The following is a 23,372-nucleotide window of genomic DNA, read 5'->3' as shown; positions in this document are numbered from 1 at the left end:
AGTGGGTTGAGTCACTGATGTGATCTTCCTTTCTGGGTTGGCACCCCCCCTTGGGTTGTGCCGTGGCGGAGAACTTTGTGGGCTATACTCGGCCTTGTCTCAGGATGGTAAGTTGGTGGTTGAAGATATCCCTCTAGTGGTGTGGGGGCTGTGCTTTGGCAAAGTGGGTGGGGTTATATCCTTCCTGTTTGGCCCTTTCCGGGGGTGTCCTCGGATGGAGCCACAGTGTCTCCTGACCCCTCCTGTCTCAGCCTCCAGTATTTATGCTGAAGTAGTTTATGTATCGGGGGGCTGGGGTCAGTTTGTTATATCTGGAGTCCTTCTCATGTCCTATCCGGTGTCCTGTGTGAATTTAAGTATGCTCTCTCTAATTCTCTCTTTCTTTCTCTCTCTCGGAGGACCTGAGCCCTAGGACCATGCCACAGGACTACCTGACATGACTCCTTGCTGTCCCCAGTCCACCTGGCCGTGCTGTTGCTCCAGTTTCAACTGTTCTGCCTGTGATTATTATTATTTGACCATGCTGGTCATTTATGAACATTTGAACATCTTGGCCATGTTCTGTTACAATCTCCACCCGGCACAGCCAGAAGAGGACTGGCCACCCCACATAGCCTGGTTCCTCTCTAGGTTTCTTCCTAGGTTTTGGCCTTTCTAGGGAGTTTTTCCTAGCCACCGTGCTTCTACACCTGCATTGCTTGCTGTTTGGGGTTTTAGGCTGGGTTTCTGTACAGCACTTTGAGATATCAGCTGATGTACGAAGGGCTATATAAATACATTTGATTTGATGGTAGCCTATGCCTACACAGTTTGTGTGTGGCCAAAAGGTTGGTTTCTTGTTATGCTTAACATTTGTTCATAAAACACAATTCTATTCCCCCCTCAAATCAAACAAATAACTTTGATTTTATGAGACACAGTACATTTATCCTATAATATTCCCTCCGTTTCTCAAAATCACTTCTGACAAAATCTATTTCAAAAAGACAGTATATCAAGAATATACTTCAATGACTATAAAATTACTACCTTCACAGGGCTGCACTAAAGTACACTGGACATTTCTTAGGTTGACAATTATACCGTTTGAATTTTGGAGTACTATTATATACATTCTGTAGCTTCCTTTGGGTTCAGGAAAAACCAAAAACCACAATATATGAATGATGACAACATGACAAAACATACAGTACCAGTCAAAAGTTTGGACACACCTACTCATTCAAGGATTTTTCTATATTTTTTAAAACTATTTTCTACATTGTAAAATAATAGTGAAGACATTAGAACTGTGAAATAACACAAATGGAATCATGTAGTAACCAAAGAAAAGTGTTAAACAAATCCAAATATATTTTATATTTGAGATTCTTCAAAGTAGCCACCCTTTGCCTTGATGTCATGTGGTTCCCACCGTGATGCATGGAGGTGGTGGTGTGATGGTGTGGGGGTGCTTTGCTGGTGACACTGATTTATTTAGAATTTTAGGAACAATTAAACCAGCATGGCTACCACAGCATTCTGCAGCGATATGCCAACCCACTGGTTTGCCCTTAGTGGGACTATCATTTGTTTTTTTGTTTTTTACAGGAGAATGACCTAACATACCTCCAGTTTGTGTAAGGGCTATTTGACCAAGAAGGAGAGTGATGGAGTTCTGCATCAGATGACTTGGCCTCCACAATCACCAGACCTCAACCCAATTCAGATGGTTTGGGATGAGTTGGACCGCAGAGTGAAGGAAAAGCAGCCAACAAGTGCTCAGCATATATGGGAACTCCTTCAAGACTGTTGGAAAAGCATTCCCCATGAAGCTGGCTGAGAGAATGCCAAGAGTGTGCAAACCTATCATCAAGGCAAAGGGTGGCTACTTTGAAAAACACTTTTATGATTACATGATTCCATAGTTTTAATGTCTTCACTATATTTCTACAATGTAGAAAATAGTAAAAATAAAGAAAAACCCTTGAATGAGTAGGTGTATCCAAACTTTTGACTGGTACTGTAACTACAGCTTATAATCAACTCATAGGAAGGGAAAAGACACCAGAGAATCAACGTTCAAATCCCATTATATCATCGACAAAGAGCTTGAATATATGATCACAGAATACAGCAGTTAGAAACTGTAAAGACACCGACAAGGCACCTTAAGCTACAATCCAAATGCTTCCATTGAAAAACCCCATCAGGCTAGCAAATAGTCTGCACATAATGAGTCAACATCATTAGCTCGGTGGTTTGTGGAGCACACTGCTCGACAGACCTGGGTTCAAATACTATTTCAATTACTTTCAAAGACATTTTGAAGCAAGTATGTCGATGTGTTTTCCTTGAAAATAAGTAGTTTAATATTTGAATGTATTTGGAAGTATTGGCATGTACTTGAAAATCCTCAAATACACAGACAAGTGCATTTAAATACTCCATGCATTCGAACCTTGTCCCGTGGGCTAATTGTTTCTGTTGTTGTTGAAATAAATGGATTTGGAAATAAGCATGTCAAAAAAGTAGGCTATTTATAGGAAACTATTAGAATATACTTTCTAATACTTCAAGAAAAGGTAGAAACATTCAGCTACATTAGAAAATATTCAAAACACAGAAAATACAACTTTTACTAAAGACTTATATGCATGTACTTTATTGAACCCAGGTCTGCTGCTTGTCTATTGGTTGAAGGAACTGTATGACACACAGTACACAGGAAGATGGCTGCTCACACAAAGTAGGGAGTAGGATAATAGCTATCAATTGCGTTGGATAGAACTATGGCCAGAACTACGCATGTTTGTTTGAATCGGTCTCCCGCTTTTCCCTGCTCTTCAGTTCAGTTCATGCAACATAGTGAGTTTTTCTTCAAGGCACAGCGAGAGAGTACAATGACAAACCTCAATCAGTTTACATTTAGTTTTGCATGGAAACCTCCTCTCCCCCGAGCAGCAAAACACTCGCAATACAAAACTAGCAAAGGTTACTGTATGATTGAATCAAACAGTGAGGTCAGCAGAGTCTTTAGTTTGATGGGTGGACATGGAGTATTACAATGTATACGTTCGCAACATGCAGTGGAGCGGACGACTGGTTTGGACTACTGAAACCATGATGCAATAGGGTACTACTAGTATCTTTTCAAGACTATTTTTGCGGCCGGACCTTTACGCACAACGTTTTAAAACCCAAGTCAATTGGAGATAATGTTCTAAAAATGGAGGACTTCAGGTGCTCCCTGAACTTGTCCGATAAGAGTACTCCTTTCTGTTTTCTGTTTTGAAATCTTTTCTCCCATTTCCTCCTACTGAACACAACTATGATGTTCTCATAATAACAGTCATTGATAAACATTAATAAAAAGGGATGGCACTATACATAAATTATTAAACAATACACACAGTCCGCCCCTCAGCACAATAATATCACATACAACTGACAGTACAGAAGAGCAAAAACAAGAACCTTGACAATAAATGCAATAGTATCAGACCCGTTGTCCCTTCTCCTCCATAGGGTTAGAGCTCGGAGTTCCACTCTGCCTTCCCTCCGTCTGTCCTGTTCTCCCACTGCAGATGGCTTGATCCCGACCCGCAGCCCTGCCTCGCAGAGCTCTACCCCACCAGAGCCAGATCCCCCAGAGCCAAGACCACTCTGTCTAGTAGGGTCGTTGGGTTAAAACCCACTGAACTGGTGAAATTCATCCCTACTCCTTTCCCAGTGGTACATAAAGATAGTGTCCTTCACTACACAGTCACTCCCAGTCAGGTCACATACAGTATGGTAAAGTTCATTCACTTATAGAGGGGAAAAAAGGGAGACATGAAGTAGTCAGAAAACTACAGATGCACTTTTGTTTGAAGTATCCTCCGTATTGTTTATTTAAGATGAAGCCCCCACATCCCCTCCACTGGGCTGGGGAAGAACCTATTTCAGCCTTTGGTTCCAAAGAACCTCCAAACACAAAATCCAAAAGGGTCCCTCACAAACATTGTACAGTCAGAGGGGCTTGGATGTGGAAGAGGGTAAAACAAGGGTTTAAAAAAAACATCTTTCTCTCTTACAAATAGGAGACAGTATGGAGGTTAGGGAGGGGGGTGAGTCACTGGTAGCCCACTGGGCTGTCCATGAGGGGGCTGGAGTAATAGGGGTTTGGAGGGTCCTGGAGCTCTGTCTCGACAGTCTCAACCTGGTCTTCCTCCTCCTCTTGCTCCTCTCTGTCCTGGGAGCTGGCCATAGTCCCGTAGCTCTGGTGAGCTGGGGAGGGCATGGGGGTCAGGCCTAACTCCGGCTCCAGCAACACAGATGCCACAAACAGCTGAGAGGAGAGACACAGAGAAAGAAGTTACTAATTACTAAAACTGAAATGACTCATACATATATACTAGTTATGAGCTTATTGTACAGGGATTGAGAGTGGTGTGAATGAAGGCAGGTACATTGGAGGGGGTGGTGGAGGGGGTGGAGCTTCTCTCTGCATCAGTGAAGGCCCCTTCTGCTGGCTGGTCAGCAGACATCTGGTCAAACATCTGAAACACATTGGGACAGTGATAATTAAGCCATTGAGGGCCAGTGCTCTACACCCACCGGGGGGGTGTCAATAATAATCTCGCACTGAAATTATAGGGATTTATCTAAAGAGCATAGCTGCACTGCAACAGCAGATGCTTAAATACCACATCTCATAAAGACATAGCCCAAGGTCGAGGTACTTAGGCTTAATAAATTACATTACATAGAGTTTGTCAAAAACTAAGGCTGTGCTAGCAATAACACCAGTACAGCACTATGTCCCATTGTTCATACTATCGCTGACCTGGTAGCTTGATGACTTGTCAGGCTGTTTCCTAAGGCATAAGCTGAAGAGGGAGAAGACAAGGCAGGAGAGCAGCGACACAAATGTGAAGAGGGTGATGGGACGCATTGGGCCTGGAGCACAAGAGAAGAACCACAATCAAGACCACATCACCATATATGACGACTCACTAAGCTATGTCTGACTAACAGTGGGTAACCCACATGTATCGGTCTGTTTGATAGGCTATGGTAACATGAACCAGGAAGTACCCAGCCTGAGCACAGAGAAGAACAGGAGCCAGAACATGCAGAGGATGGGCGCCACGATGACCTGGCTGATGGCTGCAGTGTGGATGCGCTGGTTGAGGTTGGTGGGCACGTAGGCATAGTAGATGTTGTAACGGTCCACCATGTGTTTCAGGATCAGGTAGAGCAGCCCTGAGAGACAGACATACACCGAGCTGACTGATGAGGACATATGCAGCCAATCACCTATTGTAAAGTGTTAACTTCAGTCTAAAGCATAGTTGAGGTGAATTACACTCCCATTCCTGTCGGCTGACTTCGGAATTTACTAGAATTTAGATGGAATTGACCCCAACTCTGGGCTACAGAATGAATAATAGGTTAAAGACAGCATGCAGCAGGGCCCAGGCCTGGTACAATGTGGAAGGCAGGTGTCAAGGCCTGGAGAGTAGCAGCAGTAAACAAAGGAGAGTAGCGGCAGTAAACAAAGGAGAGTAGCGGCAGTAAACAAAGGAGAGTAGCGGCAGTAAACAAAGGAGAGTAGCGGCAGTAAACAAAGGAGAGTAGCGGCAGTAAACAAAGGAGAGTGGCGGCAGTAAACAAAGGAGAGTAAACGGCAGTAAACAAAGGAGAGTAGCGGCAGTAAACAAAGGAGAGTGGCGGCAGTAAACAAAGGAGAGGAGGCAGTAAACAAAGGAGAGTAGCGGCAGTAAACAAAGGAGAGTAGCGGCAGTAAACAAAGGAGAGTAGCGGCAGTAAACAAAGGAGAGTAGCGGCAGTAAACAAAGGAGAGTAGCAAAGGCAGTAAACAAAGGAGAGAGCGGCAGTAAATAAAGGAGAGTAAACAAAGGAGAGTAGCGGCAGTAAACAAAGGAGAGTGGCGGCAGTAAACAAAGGAGAGTGGCGGCAGTAAAGTAAATAAAGGAGAGTAGCGGCAGTAAATAAAGGAGAAAGTAAACAAAGGAGAGTAGCGGCAGTAAACAAAAACAAAGGAGAGTGGGCAGTAAACAAAGGAGAGTAGCGGCAGTAAATAAAGGAGAGTGGCGGCAGTAAACAAAGGAGAGTAGCGGCAGTAAACAAAGGAGAGTAGTAAACAAAGGAGAGTAGCGGCAGTAAACAAAGGAGAGTAGCGGCAGTAAACAAAGGAGAGTAGCGGCAGTAAACAAAGGAGAGTAGCGGCAGTAAACAAAGGAGAGTAGCGGCAGTAAACAAAGGAGAGTAAACAAAGGAGAGTAGCGGCAGTAAACAAAGGAGAGTAGCGGCAGTAAACAAAATAAAGGAGAGTAGCGGCAGTAAACAAAGGAGAGTAGCGGCAGTAAACAAAGGAGAGTAGCAGTAAACAAAGGAGAGTAGTAAACAAAGGAGAGTGGCAGTAAACAAAGGAGAGTAGCGGCAGTAAACAAAGGAGAGTAGCGGCAGTAAACAAAGGAGAGTAAACAAAGGAGAGTAGCGGCAGTAAACAAAGGAGAGTAGCGGCAGTAAACAAAACAAAGGAGAGTAAACAAAGCGTAAACAAAGGAGAGTAGCAGTAAACAAAGGAGAGTAGTAAACAAAGGAGAGTAGCAGTAAACAAAGGAGAGTAAACAAAGGAGAGTAGCGGCAGTAAACAAAGGAGAGTAGCGGCAGTAAACAAAGGAGAGTAGCGGCAGTAAACAAAGGAGAGTAGCGGCAGTAAACAAAGGAGAGTAGCGGCAGTAAATAAAGGAGAGTAGCGGCAGTAAATAAAGGAGAGTAGCGGCAGTAAATAAAGGAGAGTAGCGGCAGTAAATAAAGGAGAGTAGCGACAGAAGTGGAGTGGGCGTCTGGCTCACAACTCGCGGTGCCTGAGCGTCTGAAACTACAGCACATACACTTCACAGTCTGCACCAGGCTGGCAGCAGAGGTGACCAAGGTTACAGTAGCAGGAGAGAGGTTTCCACTGAGCACACACACAGGAAGGAGACACACACACAGAAAGGAGACACACAAAACACACACATAGGAAGGAAGGATGTGAGAAGCAAAGACAAGCGTGCTTCTTTAGCCTACACACACACACACACTCACCAAAGGGCATGATGATGGGACAGGTGATACTGTAAGTCATGCTAACAGCATAGATGCACATGGTCCAGGCGTACTCCAGACCAAACTGGAACTCATAGGCCTGGCTCTGGAGATAAAATTTAAAAAAAAAGGTTATTTGATAAATCAAAGATGCACACAAATACTACAGTCAAATACTGCTCCTGTCACCCGTTTGACGTGGATGCGCTCGGCCCCGGGCTTGGCCAAGCAGAGACGCAGAGCATACACCATCAGAGCTGGGATACGCAGCAGCTCCATGGCCGTGCCGATCAGGCTGGACGTGATCACGTAGTTTACAAAGAACGCGCCGTTATCAGGCAGGAACACACACCTGTACACAGAGGAGACATATCTTAGAAGTGTGTTTGCCATGGCAGTTCTGTCAGAGCTAGCTACGCAGATGGTACCATAGCAGTAGAGGCCTGGACAGTTACACTTACTCCAATTTAACATCCTTGTCTTCCAGGAAGTTGACATCAAACAGCCACCTGAAGAACAGATCCAGACTAGAGTAGGGCAAAAGGAGAGGAAAGAAGCACAGGTACATTAGAGCAGAAGCACAGGATCCTGGATCATACACAATCTCTGTAATGATCATAGCAGTGAGCAATAAGTGGTCTGTTACACATCAGCATGTATGTTCCTATATTCATACCTGGAGAGACCCAGCGAGGGCAGGATGATCACCATGAACACCAACAGTACAAAGCACTTGTGCATCGTGATCTGGTTCTCACTGGATCTGAGGACACCACAACATGGACCACATCACAACAGAGGACATGTTTTGGACATCACAACACATATTTTGGACATGTAGTACATGTTAGAATATGAAATACTTTCAGGAGACACTAATGACAGAAGCTCACACAAACACAATCGCACTCACTCACACGCGACATTCAAAAAGCAACATCTCACATATTTAATGATTCCGTTTCAAATGCAAACAACTTAGTGGGCTCATTACCACGAGCAGAGTCTTCCACAATAACAGTGAACATTGATTTGCATTAAGTCCTTCACAATATATGGGTGGGTGGTTATGTAAAGAGACAGTGCTCATAGGTGCAGTGTGAGGTTGTCTCTTCCAGGATGCAGAGCTATTCTGCTCCTCAGTGTATCGTGACCACTTTGCATGTCATTATCGCCACAGAAGATCGTTACGACAACCTGACTAGAGAAGTAACGCAGGCAAACAGAGCACACAAAGTGAGACAGAGAGAGAACAGTGAGAGAACAGTGAGAGAACAGTGAGAGAACAGTGAGAGGTGTGTAATTGTGTCGAGAAGACAGACAAAAACAAGTGAAGAGGGTCTGAGGAATATGAATACAGTGTTTTGTCTTTTCAGGGACAGAAGTGGGCCTTGGGTTGAGCAGTATCTGCTGGGGCCTGCAAGCAGTGCAATACTCTACCTGGTCCAGTGAGACTCGAAGAAGGCTGAGTAATAGACTATGAAGGGCAGCAGGACAGAGAATGCCCAGAGCAATAGAGTAGGGAAGAACTGAGTGATGATCGGGCTCTATGGGGAGAAACCAAAACCTCATGAGTTCATCATGCTATAGTTAATTCTGGAAATACTGAGTTTATTTGCTTTTGTACAGCACCATCACCCCATTAGGACCATTCAAGCACTGTAATTCAGGAATGAACTCTGACCCTCAGGCTGTCCACAGGCCGGGTGACATTGAACTTGTCCATGGTGTTGACGATGATGGCGGGAGTGGTGAGGAAGAAGAGGATGAGGAAGAGGAGGATGTTGAGCAGGACGCTGCGGAGCCACCAGCGGGAGCCACACACTGAGAGGTTCTCCCTGGAGACGAAGGAAAAACATGGTCACTGATCTATCCTGATGGACGGCTGACATGACAGACTTCTCCACGTCCTGTCTCTGCACTACTGTTTATATCCACAAAGTATGAATACAACAAAAACAACCCTTAACGTGGGAGGGAATAACAAACCACACTGGAGTGGATAACAGGTTGGATACAGCACACTCGAGTGCTCCGTTTTAATGAAAGAAAACACAGTCAGTTAGTCAGTCAATCACTGGTCGACCCCAGAGCCTGTGACACCACCAGGGAGCACTCCTGCCGCACAAACACACACAGCCAATGCGGCATGAAGCAGAGCGAGCATTGTCTCATTGGCTAATGGGGGATACAGTCGAAGTAGTAAGTTTACATACACCTTAGCCAAATACAATTAAACTCAGTTTTTCACAATTCCTGACATTTAATCCTCGTAAAAATTCCCCGTCTTAGATCAGTTAGGATCACCACTTTATTTTAAGAATGTGAAATGTCAGAAAAATAGAGAGAATTATATATTTCAGCTTTTATTTCTTTCATCACATTCCCAGTGGGTCAGAAGTTCACATGGACTCAATTAGTATTCGGTAGCATTGCCTTTAAATTGTTCAAATTGGGTCAAACTTTGTGGGTAGCCTTCCACAATAAATTGGGTGAATTTTGGCCCATTCCTCCTGACAGAGCTGGTGTAACCGAGTCAGATTTGTAGGCCTCCTTGCTCACACACGCTTTTTCAGTTCTGCCCACAAATGTTCTATAGGACTGAGGTCAGGGCTTTGTGATGGCCAACACCTTGACTTTGTTGTCTTTAAGCCATTTTGCCACAACTTTGGAACTGGAGCTTGGGGTCATTGTCCATTTGGAAGACCCATTTGCGACCAAGCTTTAACTTCCTGACTGATGTCTTGAGATGTTGCTTCAATATAGCCATATCATTTTCAATCCTCATGACGCCATCTATTTTGTGAAGTGCAGCAAAGCACACCCACAACATGATGCTGCCACCCCCATGCTTCACGGTTGGAATGGTGTTCTTCGGCTTGCAAGCATCCCCCTTTTCCCTCCAAACATAACGATGATCATTATGGCCAAACAGTTATATTTTTGTTTCATCAGACCAGAGGACATTTCTCCAAAAAGTACAATCTTTGTCCCCATGTGCAGATGCAAACTGTAGTCTGGCTTTTTTATGGCGGTTTTAGAGCAGTGGCTTTTTCCTTGCAGAGCGGCCTTTCAGTTTTTTAAAATGTATCCTTTATTTAACCAGGTAGGCTAGTTGAGAACAAGTTCTCATTTGCAACTGTGACCTGTCCAAGATAAAGCATAGCAGTTCGACATATACAACACAGAGTTACACATGGAATAAACAAATCATATAGTCAATAATACAGTAGAAAAAATAAGTCTATATACAGTGAATGGAAATGAGGTAAGATAAGGGAGTTAAGGCAATAAATAGGCCATGGTGGCGAAGTAAATACAATATAGCAATTAAACACTGGAATGGTAGATGTGCAGAAGATGAATGTGCAAGTAGAGATACTGGAGCGCAAAGGAGCAAGATAAATAAATACAGTATGTGGATGAGGTAGTTGGATGGGCTGTTTACAGATGGGCTATGTACAAGTGCAGTGATCTGTGAGCTGCTCTGACAGCTGGTGCTTAAAGCTAGTGAGGGAGATATGAGTCTCCAGCTTCAGTGATTTTTGCAGTTCGTTCCAGTCATTGGCAGCAGAGAACTGGAAGGAAAGGCGGCCAAAGGAGGAATTGGCTTTGGGGGTGACCAGTGATATATACCTGCTGGAGCATGTGCTACGAGTGGGTGCTGCAATGGTGACCAGTGAGCTGAGATAAGGCGGGGCTTTACCTAGCAGAGACTTGTAGATGACCTGGAGCCAGTGGTTTAGAGACGAGAGTGAAGGAAGGGCCAGCCAACGAAAGAGCGTATAGGTTGCAGTGGTGGGTAGTATATGGGGCTTTGCTCACAAAACGGGTGGCACTGTGATAGACTGCATCCAATTTGTTGAGTAGAGTGTTGGAGGCTATTTTGTAAATGACATCGCCGAAGTCGAGGATTGGTAGGATGGTCAGTTTTATGAGGGTATGTTTGGCAGCACGAGTGAAGGATGCTTTGTTGCGAAATAGGAAGACGATTCTAGATTTAATTTTGGATTGGAGATGCTTAATGTGAATCTGGAAGGAGAGTTTACAGTCTAACCAGACACCTAGGTATTTGTAGTTGTCCACATGTTCTAAGTCAGAACCGTCCAGAGTAGTGATGCTGGACGGATGGGCAGGTGCGGGCAGCGATCGGTTGAAGAGCATGCATTTGGTTTTACTTGCATTTAAGAGCAGTTGGAGGCCACGGAAGGAGAGTTGTATGGCATTGAAGCTCGTCTGGAGGTTTGTTAACACAGTGTCCAATGAAGGGCCAGAAGTATACTGAATAGTGTCGTCTGCGTAGAGGTGGATCAGAGAATCACCAGCAGCAAGAGCGGCATCATTGATGAATACAGTGAAGAGAGTCGGCCCGAGAATTAAACCCTATGGCACCCCCATAGAGACTACCAGAGGTCCGGACAACAGGCCCTCCGATTTGACACACTGAACTCTATCAGAAAAGTAGTTGGTAAACCAGGCAAGGCAATCATCGTCACCTAGCATCGTCTGGGTTAGTGAGGGCTTGGCCGGTAGGGATGTCCTTGTCTCATCGCGGGAGTTGTAGCGATGAGACAAGATAGTAGCTACTAAAAACAATTGGATACCACGAAATTGGGGAGATAAAGGGGTAAAATAAAAATTAAAAATAATAATAATTATGTCAATTAGCCTAACAGAAGCTTCTAAAGCCATGACATCATTTTCTGGAATTTTCCAAGCTGTTTAAAGGCACAGTGTATGTAAACTTCTGACCCACTGGAATTGAGATAAGTGAAATAATCTGTCTGTAAACCACTGTTGGAAAAATCATTTGTGTCATGCACACAGTAGATGTCCCAACCGACTTGCCAAAACTATAGATTGTTAACAAGAAAATTGTGTAGTGGTTGAAAAATGAGTATTAACGACTCCAACCTCAGTGTATGTAAACTTCTGACTTCAACTGTATGTAACCTCATAGGGGCTGATGGTTATCACTTTATTTTATATCTCAAATGGACTTTAAAACAAGTTCTAAGACCTCCCACACAACAATCATTCTAAAATCCATATAATTTCATTGGTTATATTGTTGAATGGCCCTCTTGTAAGAGTAAGTTAAGTAACACAGATTAACGCACTGCAATTGATTTTCAAAGGCAATTTACAGTATGCTTGAGCTGTCAAACGGTGATCTCAATCTGTGCAAATGTCTTTGGAAGCCTGTTACTAGCGTGGACCTTACTGCTAGCAACTTATTGAGGAAAAAATAGCTTACTCTGACTGGGATACGCCGTTGTCTCTCTTTGCTACTAACTGAAATACGAATTGCTAATGCAACAACTAAGTCGCTCTGGATAACAGCGTCTTCTAAATGACAAATCTAACTGTAAAAATGCAGGGTACCGCTCGTTAATATGCGTCAGTTTCAAATCCCGAACTGCATATTTTAACTCACCTATCAGGTAAGATAAAGCTACTAAACAGTTTGAAAACCAATGGGAGGGAATTTCTAGTCATCATCTGCTTCAGATAACCTCGCTCACCAGATGATGTCGCTTGGTGCCGGGGCGTAGTTTACACCCCACCTGTGAGACTGAACTACCGTGGTGATGCTTGACTGCTGTGGTTTCTGACGGCAACGGACCCTGCTATAGTCCTTGACAATACTGCGAAGAGAAACAACACACACAGACACAAAGTCATCACACAAAACAGGCAGACACACACTCATGAACATATTCAATCAAACCCTGTAACAGGAATTTTGGGGAAAGTAAAACATGTAATTTGGCACTGCGGGAAACTGCAGTACAGTGCATTACCATGGTCAGTCAGAGGTCATAGTTTACTCACACAGCAGTCATCCTTTCGTCCCGAAAGGTCACAAAGGCGATGCCCAGCCTCATGAGCGAGATGCGATGCTTCTCTGCATTAAACTCATCAGTCAGTTTCTCCTCTAGCTCACTGTAGTATTGCTCTGCATCCACCTGCAAAGAGTTGAAAATATAGATCAGCTACATACCGGTATTATTCATCAAGTCTTGTTGTATCCCTTATTGTATTTCAATTCAGACAGACGAGGAATCACGTTGCTGCTCAAATCTAAATGAGTTTCTTAGTGCCATCCAGTGGCAAAATGCAATCAATGCAACATAATTACTATGACCAAGATTTACTGGAACATTTCTGTTCCAAAAGCACCTGCTCAAAGCCGCACACGTCACAGCAGAAGATGGTAGCACAGGGGTGGGTCTTAATCATGATCTTCCCCTCCTTCTGGGCCTTAGTGGCGAAATACAGCCTTCCTTTCATCGCCTTCCGTCTGAAACACAACAACTCAAATCTGCACAAGGCAACAAAAATAAAAAATGTAACTAATTTCTCCATATTGTCATAGTTACTGTACCTCTCAGAGTCCAGCCTCATCAGTTTGTGTACGTTGAAGCAGAAGCGGAGGTCAGTGACAGTACAGCTGGGGTAGGCCTCACTAGAGTGGAGGGAAAAGGGAGTTAAACCACCTATCCACACCAGCTGTATTAGTATCAGCTGTATCTTGAAAGAGTAAGGAAAGTGGGAAGTAAACATTTAAGATTACTGGAAGTGTTTGGTGATGAGGCCTGGGTCTGAGATCTCTCTGGGGATGCAGGTGATCATGAGAGTCCTGGCCACCTGACAAGATGGTAACAATAAATTACAGACACCAAATGGTGTCTCTTTCAGGTTTTCTGAGACAGTAACCTGACCTGCTGTAATCATTATACATTTGGCTAGGTTTGAGGAGCAGTCACACACACCTTCTCGTCCTCTCTGTACTCCAGGCGTGAGGAGTGGTGGGCCATACACAGCACTGTGATGATGAAGTAGAGCAGAGCAAAGATACTGTGGAGCCACAGGAAGCTGTCCCTAAGAAGAAAGAAAAGGTTTCCACATGACTGTTGGATAACCATGATGGTCTCAAGATATTCTTGAACATTTCCTGAATTATTATGAATCCTCTGCAAAAAGAGAAGCCATAGCCATTTGACCTACTTCGCAGGAAGATTAGCCACAGTCGTTCTTCCAAAATTTTCAGGATTATCCCCTATAGAAAAGACAACATGCGACAGTTAATGTGTGTGTAACAGTTATTTTTCTAAAGTAAAAGGGAGGGACTTTAAACACCCACACCACTAGAAATCCACTTTTTCTCATGATGTTGCACAAAGTATGACATATCTGGGCTTGAAGTGACAAATCTGAACTGCCCACTTCGTGCAAATTCCTATGATATGACATAGAAATGATTTTCATTCTACGTTTTGTTTCAGGGCTGGGTTTTATTTGAATGTTACCATCCAGTAGCATGGCATTGTTTATTAACTCAGAAACAGCTGCAAAGTTCTTCCTCTTGGTGACTGAGATGAGCCAAACAGCCTCGAGCCGCCTGAGCTATGGAGCAAATAAAGACAGCACCTCTACTTTCATTTAACAGACAATTATCAAAATCACTTCGTTTTGAGCTAGTCTGTATTACAAATATAGCTGACCATTTTACAAATGGTTTAATTGCATATGATAGCATTTTGCTAACCCGCTCCCCCCGACACGGTTCTAGACCATTTCAACTGGGGGGGCCAAGCTGGGGCCAGTTGTACTGTTAGAGGGGCCAGTTACATTAGACGTTATTGTCACTGCATTGCAGGCAAAAGACCATGTTCACAATCATTCAACAATTTATTTGCATTTTCTGTCTAATAACGGATGTAAAAAAAGAACGAAAGCAAAAATGAGTTATGTAAAAATGATTTCATACTCCACATTTAGGGGGGCCACAGGGAGGTCCAAAATTCTTCTTATGGGGGCACTGCCCCCCCGAACCGATAGTGCCCGACAACACAAGATGAATGGTTTTGACAACAAACGCTTTGTTCACTCCCCACTAAATAAAATTCAAGGAATTTCTAGATGGGTTAGCGGACGTCGTCACAAAAACGATGTGCATGGTTCCATTGGGCATTATTCAGCATGTTGTGATTCTGGATGGTCAGATTGCTAGCAAGAATGACAAGAAACTGCTATGTGGGGAATCGTTATTGTCTTGTTTCAACTCGGTTCATAATGTTCTTGATACCATGTCTTGTTTTGAGGCGTTTTAACTGATTTAATGTCAATGCTAATATGGGTCAAATTCGCAAGCTAGCTAACAATTGTAACAATGTATTTGAGAGACAAGTACTTGTGCAAATGTATTTGTGTTTTCAGTAAACAAACATCGGAGGCGAAGTATAGCTTACATGTTATCAAAAAGCAAAGCCAACCCAGTCCGTTTCGCCTCATAGTTGTGCACGCGTCGGCTTTGTTGCTAAACAACCAACCTGTCTATAGTTACAAGTCATTTGCGGAGTGCATGATCATGAACAAAGTCATTGTAGCCTATCATTTCACTTCCCCGGTGTCATTTCACTCTGTCTGTGTTTGGATCTGTGGTGTGTGTGTGTGGCCTACATTTAAGATATCCATGGGCAGACTTTGTCCATTTGTATTTATAACTGTGGTGTGTGTGTGCATGCGTGCAAGCCCACCCCTGTATGCGTTTGTGTTTGCATATGCATGTGTGGCCTGGTCTCTCCCGGCGAGGTGCCCCTCTACCTCCCATGGCATCTAGGATATCCCTGGGCCTCCCAACGTAGGCCAAGGCTTCGTTCTAAATTACCTAGGAGGTTTCCGGAAAAGTTGACAGGCAGGATGATGGCCAAAGACAGCAGGCAGACCACAGTCATGAGCAGGATGATGTGGCGCTGGAAGGACAGGTAGGTCGTAGCGTCGACACCACACTTACTCCTGATCTCCTCATCCCTGGAGACACAACACAGAGAGGTTCTGAAACTGGGGAGGGAAGAGGGAATCTTCCCAGGGTGGCAGGATTCAAACTAAGGAGACTAAGCGCAGAGTTACAAAGAAGCATTGTGCAGTTGAGAAGGGGTCTACGGGGAAACAGCATGTACTAGACACATGGGTGTAATGGGACTGTAGTGGGAAGAGCAGAATCCTTCTCTTCTATGGGGAGACAGAGTCAGGGGCTCCGTGGTAGTGATATTGTGGGGCCTGCTCCTCATACCTCACTGCACTCCTGGAGGGTCAGAAAACCCACTTGTCTCATAAAAGAGAAGAAACAAGAGTTGACTGCTGGTCCCACGGCAGGCAGGCCAGGCCACACAGAGAGCTTTCAGGGTGGGTTAGCACTTTCCCAGGGATCCCAGGGTGAGGTATTACAGTCAGCCACTAACACAAGAGCTAAAAACAGCACCCAGAAGAACCCAAACTCCACCATAATAATATGGAAACCATGGACACAGAGGAAGTTACGGATCTAAATCCATTTAGTGGAGTTAGAGTATTTGCACTTGCTCGAGTCTATGGTAAACCACGGCACAAACAATTCCATGAGCACACACACACTCGTTTGCGTTTCGCTGCTTAATGGGATGACAACATTGAAGAGAAGGGCGATAGAAGTGATAACAGGTAGAGGTTTTACACTTACTTCATATGGTAAAGTGTTGTAAGCCAAGAGCAGAAGCCCTAAAGGAGGAAAGACATAAAACATTCAGTGGATCGCTTATCAAAAACAAAATCGATACCACATATGTGATAGGCAGTGCCAAGCACGCCTGGCCCGCGGTGCATAACATTAAGGCCTACGCACTGAGAGAGTGATGGGGTTTAAACCACTTCACTGCTGTCAAACTCTGGGAGAAGACTCCTGTCTTACTCCGTCCTACTCCCTCATTAACATAGTGTGTTACATTAATGGTGATCTTACCGAGTCATGCAGGCAGGTGTGTGTGTGTGTGTGTGTGTATATATATATAAAGTCATTTTCTAAATAATCTGCCTTTTCTTAATGTTTTTGTTTGTGCAGCTGGATGTTTCATCAACTCAATTAAGGAAAAGTGCTTGATCAGGGTCACAAAAAGAGTGGAATCACACTCAAACAGGGTCACCCTTTATCAGCTATACCTCCAGACTTATCCTACTGTCTGGACTTGGATCCATAATAAAGTTGGACTTACCAAGTCCTTGGTGTCGGAGTCTGACGGGCTGGACTCTGACGGGGACTTCTCCTTCTCATTCTGCTCTCCGTAGAACAGGGACGTGAGGCTGAGCAACAGAAGACATACCAGGATTATCATTATGGTGCATGGGTCTCTTCCTACAGAATAGGAAGGAAGGAAGCTCATCACATAGATCACAAGATGGAAGCCACTATACTGGACGAGCAACAAGACTGCACAGTATGAGACTACAGCCGTTAAACACATTCTTGGAAGGATGATTTTCAGTGGCCTGGACAGCATCCTAAAATGATATAGCAAACGTGAACCCATTTTGCAATGAGTGACTGTGGGAAGTTTAATATCCTCTCTTTCCAACAGACGGTCAGGCACAGAGCCTGCAGACAGCATGAGCGCTAATTGTGTTGGCTGGGTCTAATAGCTATTCCATGCAGGATGCGGTCCTCCCCTTAGAACTCCAGTCAATCTGAGATCATATCAATGATAGGAGGGAGGAGGGATGGACAGTGTCCCTGGAATTCAATGAAGCATTGTGATGATTGAGTTTGGTGATGTTTTTTTCAAGTTGAAGTTGCTGACAGCTCTACAGCGTGCCACTTTAAGCGTAATAATTGAATTAGCGCGACGGCCGCCCGCTCCGCAGAACAAACAGATGTCACTGCCCCAGGGTGGCAGAGAGCTGCTGCTGGTCAGGCAGAACTAAATCAACCCCACACTCACACCGGAGTGGCTCCAGGTCAGGCAGAAGTAAGCTGTTGCAGAGCCTCACTCTGCAGACCCACACAGAGGACTGACTGGACCTCACGTCACTGTAAAAGCTAACAAGGTCCTAAGATTCAGGAAAATCAGAGCTACAATGAGTGTGCCATTATTGCCTTCTGCATATTATGGTATCAATGCTTGGGGGGAAAAAAATTGTACTCACAGATTGTGATAATGTGTAAAAAGTGATTACATTTTATGTATGTATACAATACGGAATAAAAATAACATGTAAAGTTTTGGTCCCATGTTTCAAGGGCTGAAATAAAAGACCCCCGAAATGTTTCATTTGCAGAAAAAGCTTATTTAGCTCAAATTTTGTGCACAAATTTGTTTACATGATCATGCCGTTTAATCAGCTTCTTGATATGCCACACCTGTCAGGTGGCTGGATTAACTTGGCAAACAGAACGATCATTACACAGGTGCATCTTGTCCTGGGGACAAAAAATGGCCACTCTAAAGTGTGCAGTTGTCACAACACAATGCCACAGACATCAAGTTGAGGGCGCGTGCAGTTGGCCTGCCCACCAGACCTGTTGCCAGATAATATTAATTTCTCTATCATAAGCCGTTTTAGAGAATTTGTCAGTACATCCAACCGGCCTCACAACTGTTGACCACGTGTATGGCGTTGTGTGGTGGGTGGTTTTCTGATGTCAATGTGAAGTGAGTACCCCATGGTGGCGCTGGGATTATGGTATGGGCAGGCATAAGCTATGGACAACGAACACAATTGTATTTTATCAATGGCAATTTGAATGCACAGAGATACCGTGACGAGATCCTGAGGCCTGTTGTCGCGCCATTCATCCATCGCCATCACCTCATATTTCAGCATTATAATGCACGGCCCTATGTCGCAAGGATCTGTCCACAATTCCTGGAAGCTGAAAATGTCCAGGTTCTTCCATGGCCTGCATAGTCAGACATGTGACGCATTGAGCCCGTTTGGGATGCTCTGGATAGACGTGTACGACAGCATGTTCCACAGTTCCCACCAATATCCAGCAACTTCACACAGCCATTGAAGAGGAGTGGGACAACATTCCACAGGCCACAATCAACAGCCTGATCAACTTTATGCGAAGGAGATGTGTTGTGCTGCATGAGGCAAATGGTCACATCAGATACTGACTGGTTTTCTGATCCACACCCCTACTTTAAAAAAATAATAATTAATTATCTGTGACCAACAGATGCATATCTGTATTCCCTGTCATGTAAAATCAATAGATTAGGGCCTAACTACTTTATTTAAATTGACTGATTTCCTTATATGAACTATAACTCATCTTTTAAATTGTTGCATGTCGCGTTTATATTTTGTTAGGCATAGTTATATTAAAGCAATGTAAGTGTAAAAACGAGCTCCATCAAAGCAAGAGAGACAGGAAAACAAAGTATTTCATGAGCATGAGAATGCCTGGGCAGTACCATTTCTTCTCAGGAGGGGGAGCCAATCTCAAGTAGCACAATGTCAATCAGTCATGAATTATGCTTTCGATACGGATTTCTCCATCTTGAGTGTTGCCTCGACTTCTAAATCAGACTTAAAATACAGTGAGAATGAAGAAGCTGAGGTGAAGGGCTTTACTCTACCTGTCATTCTCCATGAGTAGAGCCAGACGGCCATAGTCCCATGCAGCTTTCCTCAAACAGGAAAAGATGAGCAAAAGAAACTGCAATACAAAGAACGAGTTATAAGACACACAGAGCTCATCAACCACCACCTCCCTGCGCCTCCATACTGGTCTAAAGCCATGCATGGGCAACCAGGACAATGTTTAACAAGGTATTGGACTAAGATGAGTAATACATTCTGCTTTTATAGTCGTGGCCAAATGCAATTCCTAAGCTCTCTGCATATATAATATCCCCTCGTTGTATCTTCCATCTCTTGTCCCTGGGTGGGTGTCCACGTTCCGCTGATGCCCCACAGATGATTATTTTGTGTGATGTTAGGAATGGTGCAGAGGCGGTACGCTGTCACACGGGGGGAAAATCAAGGTTTGAAACACACTTGAAATCGTCATTAAGACACTGCTATTAATCTTCTGTGTTGTCCTGACTACCAGGGAACAATCACAGTGAATCAATTAAACATGGGCTGGTAGACAAGACTGATAACCAGAGAGAAAATCTAGTTTGACAAGAACTGACAGCGGAACAGAGGTGTACATTCACAAATCTGGAGACAGATGGATTTCTATCATCATCCTGGAGTGGGAAGAGTAATCTTTCTGCAGATTTCTAAACACACCGTATTTTATAGAGAAGAGGAGAATGGAGTAGTGTTTGTATCATAAAACGATGAATGTGAAGGCTTGTAAGCAGATCCAGCATTATGGACGGGCCTCAGGGGGCCTAGCCCGCCCCACCTTCTTGCCTGTACAAATAAAATATTGAAATATTGATAATTTATTTGACCGAGACGCATGCTGACGGAAAGACGCATCGATCTCAGTTAAAGCACCCGAGCGAGCAAAACAGCGCCCCTCGGTCTCAGTATGTGTACACCATGTATCTGATGCTGCCTGGACCAAAAGAGTATTATGACATGTCATACTATTTCTGGCCAGACAGCATCAGATACATGGGCTACATATAGAGGGGCGCTGTTTCGCTCACTCGGATGCTTTCTCCACTCCGGTGATATAATTTCAGCAGAGAGGAAGAGGCAAAACTAGAGGGCTGACTCTGGGTAAAATCTGTCCAGAATAAGCCCAATGCGTTTCTATGGGCATAATATGCAGCTTGTCGCCTGCCTTCCCACCTTTGCAACTCTTATTGTTAGTGCGGAGACATGACCATCTCGTCATTATACAGATCTCTGGTTTCAGCCTCTTGTGAATTGGAAAGGAAAATTGGCGGGTGCAGAGTGCACTGTTAGGATGCTGGATTCTCCTAAAGGAAATTGTTGTTTCGACAAAATTGGCTATAATTACTCGTGTCTAAATTAAATCATTCAAAATAATTCACCAGGGCGCATGACTTAGCCACAGAGGATCATTAGCTTATTTAAAAAATATTTTATTGTGGATTGTTTCAAATCACAAGTGTGTAGGCCTATGCCTATTTGGGAAGCCCGCAATTTGGGTAGTGCGAGTGGCAAAAGGTCTAGCTGACTGAGTAGCAGCTGTCAGTAATAAGCATCTAAAATGCGTGAAGATAGTGTTGAATATAATTTAAAATGTTGCAAGAAGAAGGGAGGGGTGTCTGGCAAAGACATGGCGTGTCTCTCTCCAGAATGCATGTGCTCAGCTCTCCAGAATGCATGTGCTCAGCTCTCCAGAATGCATGTGCTCAGCTCTCCAGAATGCATGTGCTCAGCTCTCCAGAATGCATGTGCTCAGCTCTCCAGAATGCATGTGCTCAGCTCTCCAGAATGCATGTGCTCAGCTCTCCAGAATGCATGTGCTCAGCTCTCCAGAATGCATGTGCTCAGCTCTCCAGAATGCATGTGCTCAGCTCTCCAGAATGCATGTGCTCAGCTCTCCAGAATGCATGTGCTCAGCTCTCCAGAATGCATGTGCTCAGCTCTCCAGAATGCATGTGCTCAGCTCTCCAGAATGCATGTGCTCAGCTCTCCAGAATGCATGTGCTCAGCTCTCCAGAATGCATGTGCTCAGCTCTCCAGAATGCATGTGCTCAGCTCTCCAGAATGCATGTGCTCAGCTCTCCAGAATGCATGTGCTCAGCTCTCCAGAATGCATGTGCTCAGCTCTCCAGAATACATGTGCTCAGCTCTCCAGAATGCATGTGCTCAGCTCTCCAGAATGCATGTGCTCAGCTCTCCAGAATACATGTGCTCAGCTCTCCAGAATGCATGTGCTCAGCTCTCCAGAATACATGTGCTCAGCTCTCCAGAATGCATGTGCTCAGCTCTCCAGAATACATGTGCTCAGCTCTCCAGAATGCATGTGCTCAGCTCTCCAGAATGCATGTGCTCAGCTCTCCAGAATGCATGTGCTCAGCTCTCCAGAATGCGTTCAGCTGTCTCCTGCCAATTCTTGTGCATTCATTGTTTAATTGTGTGAATCGTTTTCCATTTGTTTATTTTCTATCAATTCTCCATTACAGGTCACCAGTAGGCCTAGTAAATGTACCATTAATTCCCCATCATTTGGTTACATTCATTTATGTTAATGCCTGTATTGTATTAATTACAGTCATTTACTGCTCTCATTCCCAGACTGGAAACGTTGTTTGAGGAGTTTACAACCTGCTACACTTGTGAGAAACACATTTTGGTTTATTTCATAACCATGAGTTTTGTAAATGTTTTCATTGGCTTTTGTTTGGCGTAATCCATGTCAGCAATGAGCATGTGTCTGGTTTCTCGTTCCTGATAAAGTTGAGGGAGAGAGAGAACCTGAGTACACACAGAAGTAGGCCTACCGGGCCTGCTGCATGCAAAAGTAAGAAAGCGCCCATTTGGCAATGTCTGATTGTCATAACTCACCACATCCACCACTAATGAGCTGAGCTTCTCAGTCATTTTTTCTTCATCTCACACAGTAAGTCAACAATGTCTGTTTAGTTCCTCAGTATTTGAAGTCTTTTTCAAACACTCCCAGCTTCGATAATCACCCAGACTTGGTGTGAAAGAGCAAAATATCATGATCTGATGATTCCAAACATCCAGTGGGATCATCATTAAAAACAGATGTCTGAAACTCTGACGCCCCGGAATAAGCTAGATGATATAATTTTGCAAGTTCATGAGGGACAGCTTTGGGTCAACCCGGTTGATGATTTGATACAATGTTGCACTTCACGTGAAGGATGGGTCTTTGGGGAAAATGTCTCTGGTACTGCTGTAGCACTGTAGTGTGTGTGTGTGTGTGTGTGTGTGTGTGTGTGTGTGTGTGTGTGTGCGCGCGATTGTGTATACATACATGTATCGGTGTGTCTGTGTCAGCAACATACCAGCCACAGGACAACATTGATGGCGAGGACCGTGGGCACCCCTCCAAAAGGCAGGCCCTGCAGGACACTGCTGCGGGAGTGGGAGCGGTAGCACCTCTCTGCTGCTGTGGTGTTGTCCTCCCCCAGAGAGTCCAGGAAGCCCAGCACATCCAGCTCCATATCCCTCCCATCCAGAGGGGGCGCCCTCACCACAAACTCAGAATCCACCATGAGTGAGCCAAGGCCTAAGTCTCAGGGGCTGAAGTCATGCAACCATAACTGAGGAAATAGAAAAAGGAAAGTGATTCATATTGAACGGTATGCCATATCCCACGCCATGCTTTTGATGTTTGCGCTCAATCGCTATCAAAGTATGTCACACATCACTACTTCACAGGAGAGGCATTTGAACATTTTTATCAAAATGCATTTTGGGGCAGAAATGCCTTCATAAATATGTTAACTTTCATGTGCCTTAATAACAAACTTGTATGCCATCTGTAAATACAAATACAATTCTTAAATTACAAGCCTAGTTGGTTTAGCCACGGAAAAAGTTAGGAACCTTCTTGCTAGCTATGA

The 23,372-nt window shown here is 44.2% G+C and overlaps 1 protein-coding gene across 4 annotated transcripts in view; it reads right to left on the bottom strand.

Moving 5' to 3' along the window:
* Nucleotides 1–1,972: 1,972 nt before the first annotated feature.
* The window catches only part of tmem63c (transmembrane protein 63C), a 55,070-nt gene continuing 33,670 nt past the window's right edge, over nucleotides 1,973–23,372 (bottom strand). For all 4 annotated transcript variants that reach the window (XM_024430155.2, XM_024430157.2, XM_024430158.2 and 1 more), the window contains 22 exons: nucleotides 22,812–23,069; nucleotides 19,482–19,561; nucleotides 17,115–17,202; nucleotides 16,586–16,623; nucleotides 15,755–15,897; nucleotides 14,092–14,143; nucleotides 13,857–13,965; nucleotides 13,658–13,731; nucleotides 13,469–13,549; nucleotides 13,264–13,384; nucleotides 12,916–13,049; nucleotides 12,606–12,728; nucleotides 8,765–8,918; nucleotides 8,521–8,627; nucleotides 7,757–7,843; nucleotides 7,542–7,607; nucleotides 7,270–7,432; nucleotides 7,081–7,186; nucleotides 5,059–5,226; nucleotides 4,808–4,920; nucleotides 4,431–4,520; nucleotides 1,973–4,309 (listed from right to left, as the gene is read on the bottom strand). In XM_024430155.2, the coding sequence (XP_024285923.1) occupies nucleotides 4,094–4,309; nucleotides 4,431–4,520; nucleotides 4,808–4,920; nucleotides 5,059–5,226; nucleotides 7,081–7,186; nucleotides 7,270–7,432; nucleotides 7,542–7,607; nucleotides 7,757–7,843; nucleotides 8,521–8,627; nucleotides 8,765–8,918; nucleotides 12,606–12,728; nucleotides 12,916–13,049; nucleotides 13,264–13,384; nucleotides 13,469–13,549; nucleotides 13,658–13,731; nucleotides 13,857–13,965; nucleotides 14,092–14,143; nucleotides 15,755–15,897; nucleotides 16,586–16,623; nucleotides 17,115–17,202; nucleotides 19,482–19,561; nucleotides 22,812–23,021 (2,523 nt within the window). In that variant the 5' untranslated portion in view covers nucleotides 23,022–23,069 and the 3' untranslated portion in view covers nucleotides 1,973–4,093. The remainder of the gene's footprint in view (nucleotides 4,310–4,430; nucleotides 4,521–4,807; nucleotides 4,921–5,058; nucleotides 5,227–7,080; nucleotides 7,187–7,269; nucleotides 7,433–7,541; nucleotides 7,608–7,756; nucleotides 7,844–8,520; nucleotides 8,628–8,764; nucleotides 8,919–12,605; nucleotides 12,729–12,915; nucleotides 13,050–13,263; nucleotides 13,385–13,468; nucleotides 13,550–13,657; nucleotides 13,732–13,856; nucleotides 13,966–14,091; nucleotides 14,144–15,754; nucleotides 15,898–16,585; nucleotides 16,624–17,114; nucleotides 17,203–19,481; nucleotides 19,562–22,811; nucleotides 23,070–23,372) is intronic.

The sequence above is a fragment of the Oncorhynchus tshawytscha genome, linkage group LG08 (genome assembly GCF_018296145.1).
Source record: "Oncorhynchus tshawytscha isolate Ot180627B linkage group LG08, Otsh_v2.0, whole genome shotgun sequence".
In the NCBI taxonomy this organism is placed as follows: Eukaryota; Metazoa; Chordata; class Actinopteri; order Salmoniformes; family Salmonidae; genus Oncorhynchus; species Oncorhynchus tshawytscha.
The sequence above is the reverse complement of the archived record's forward strand: the minus strand, read 5'-3'. Positions and strand labels throughout refer to the sequence as shown.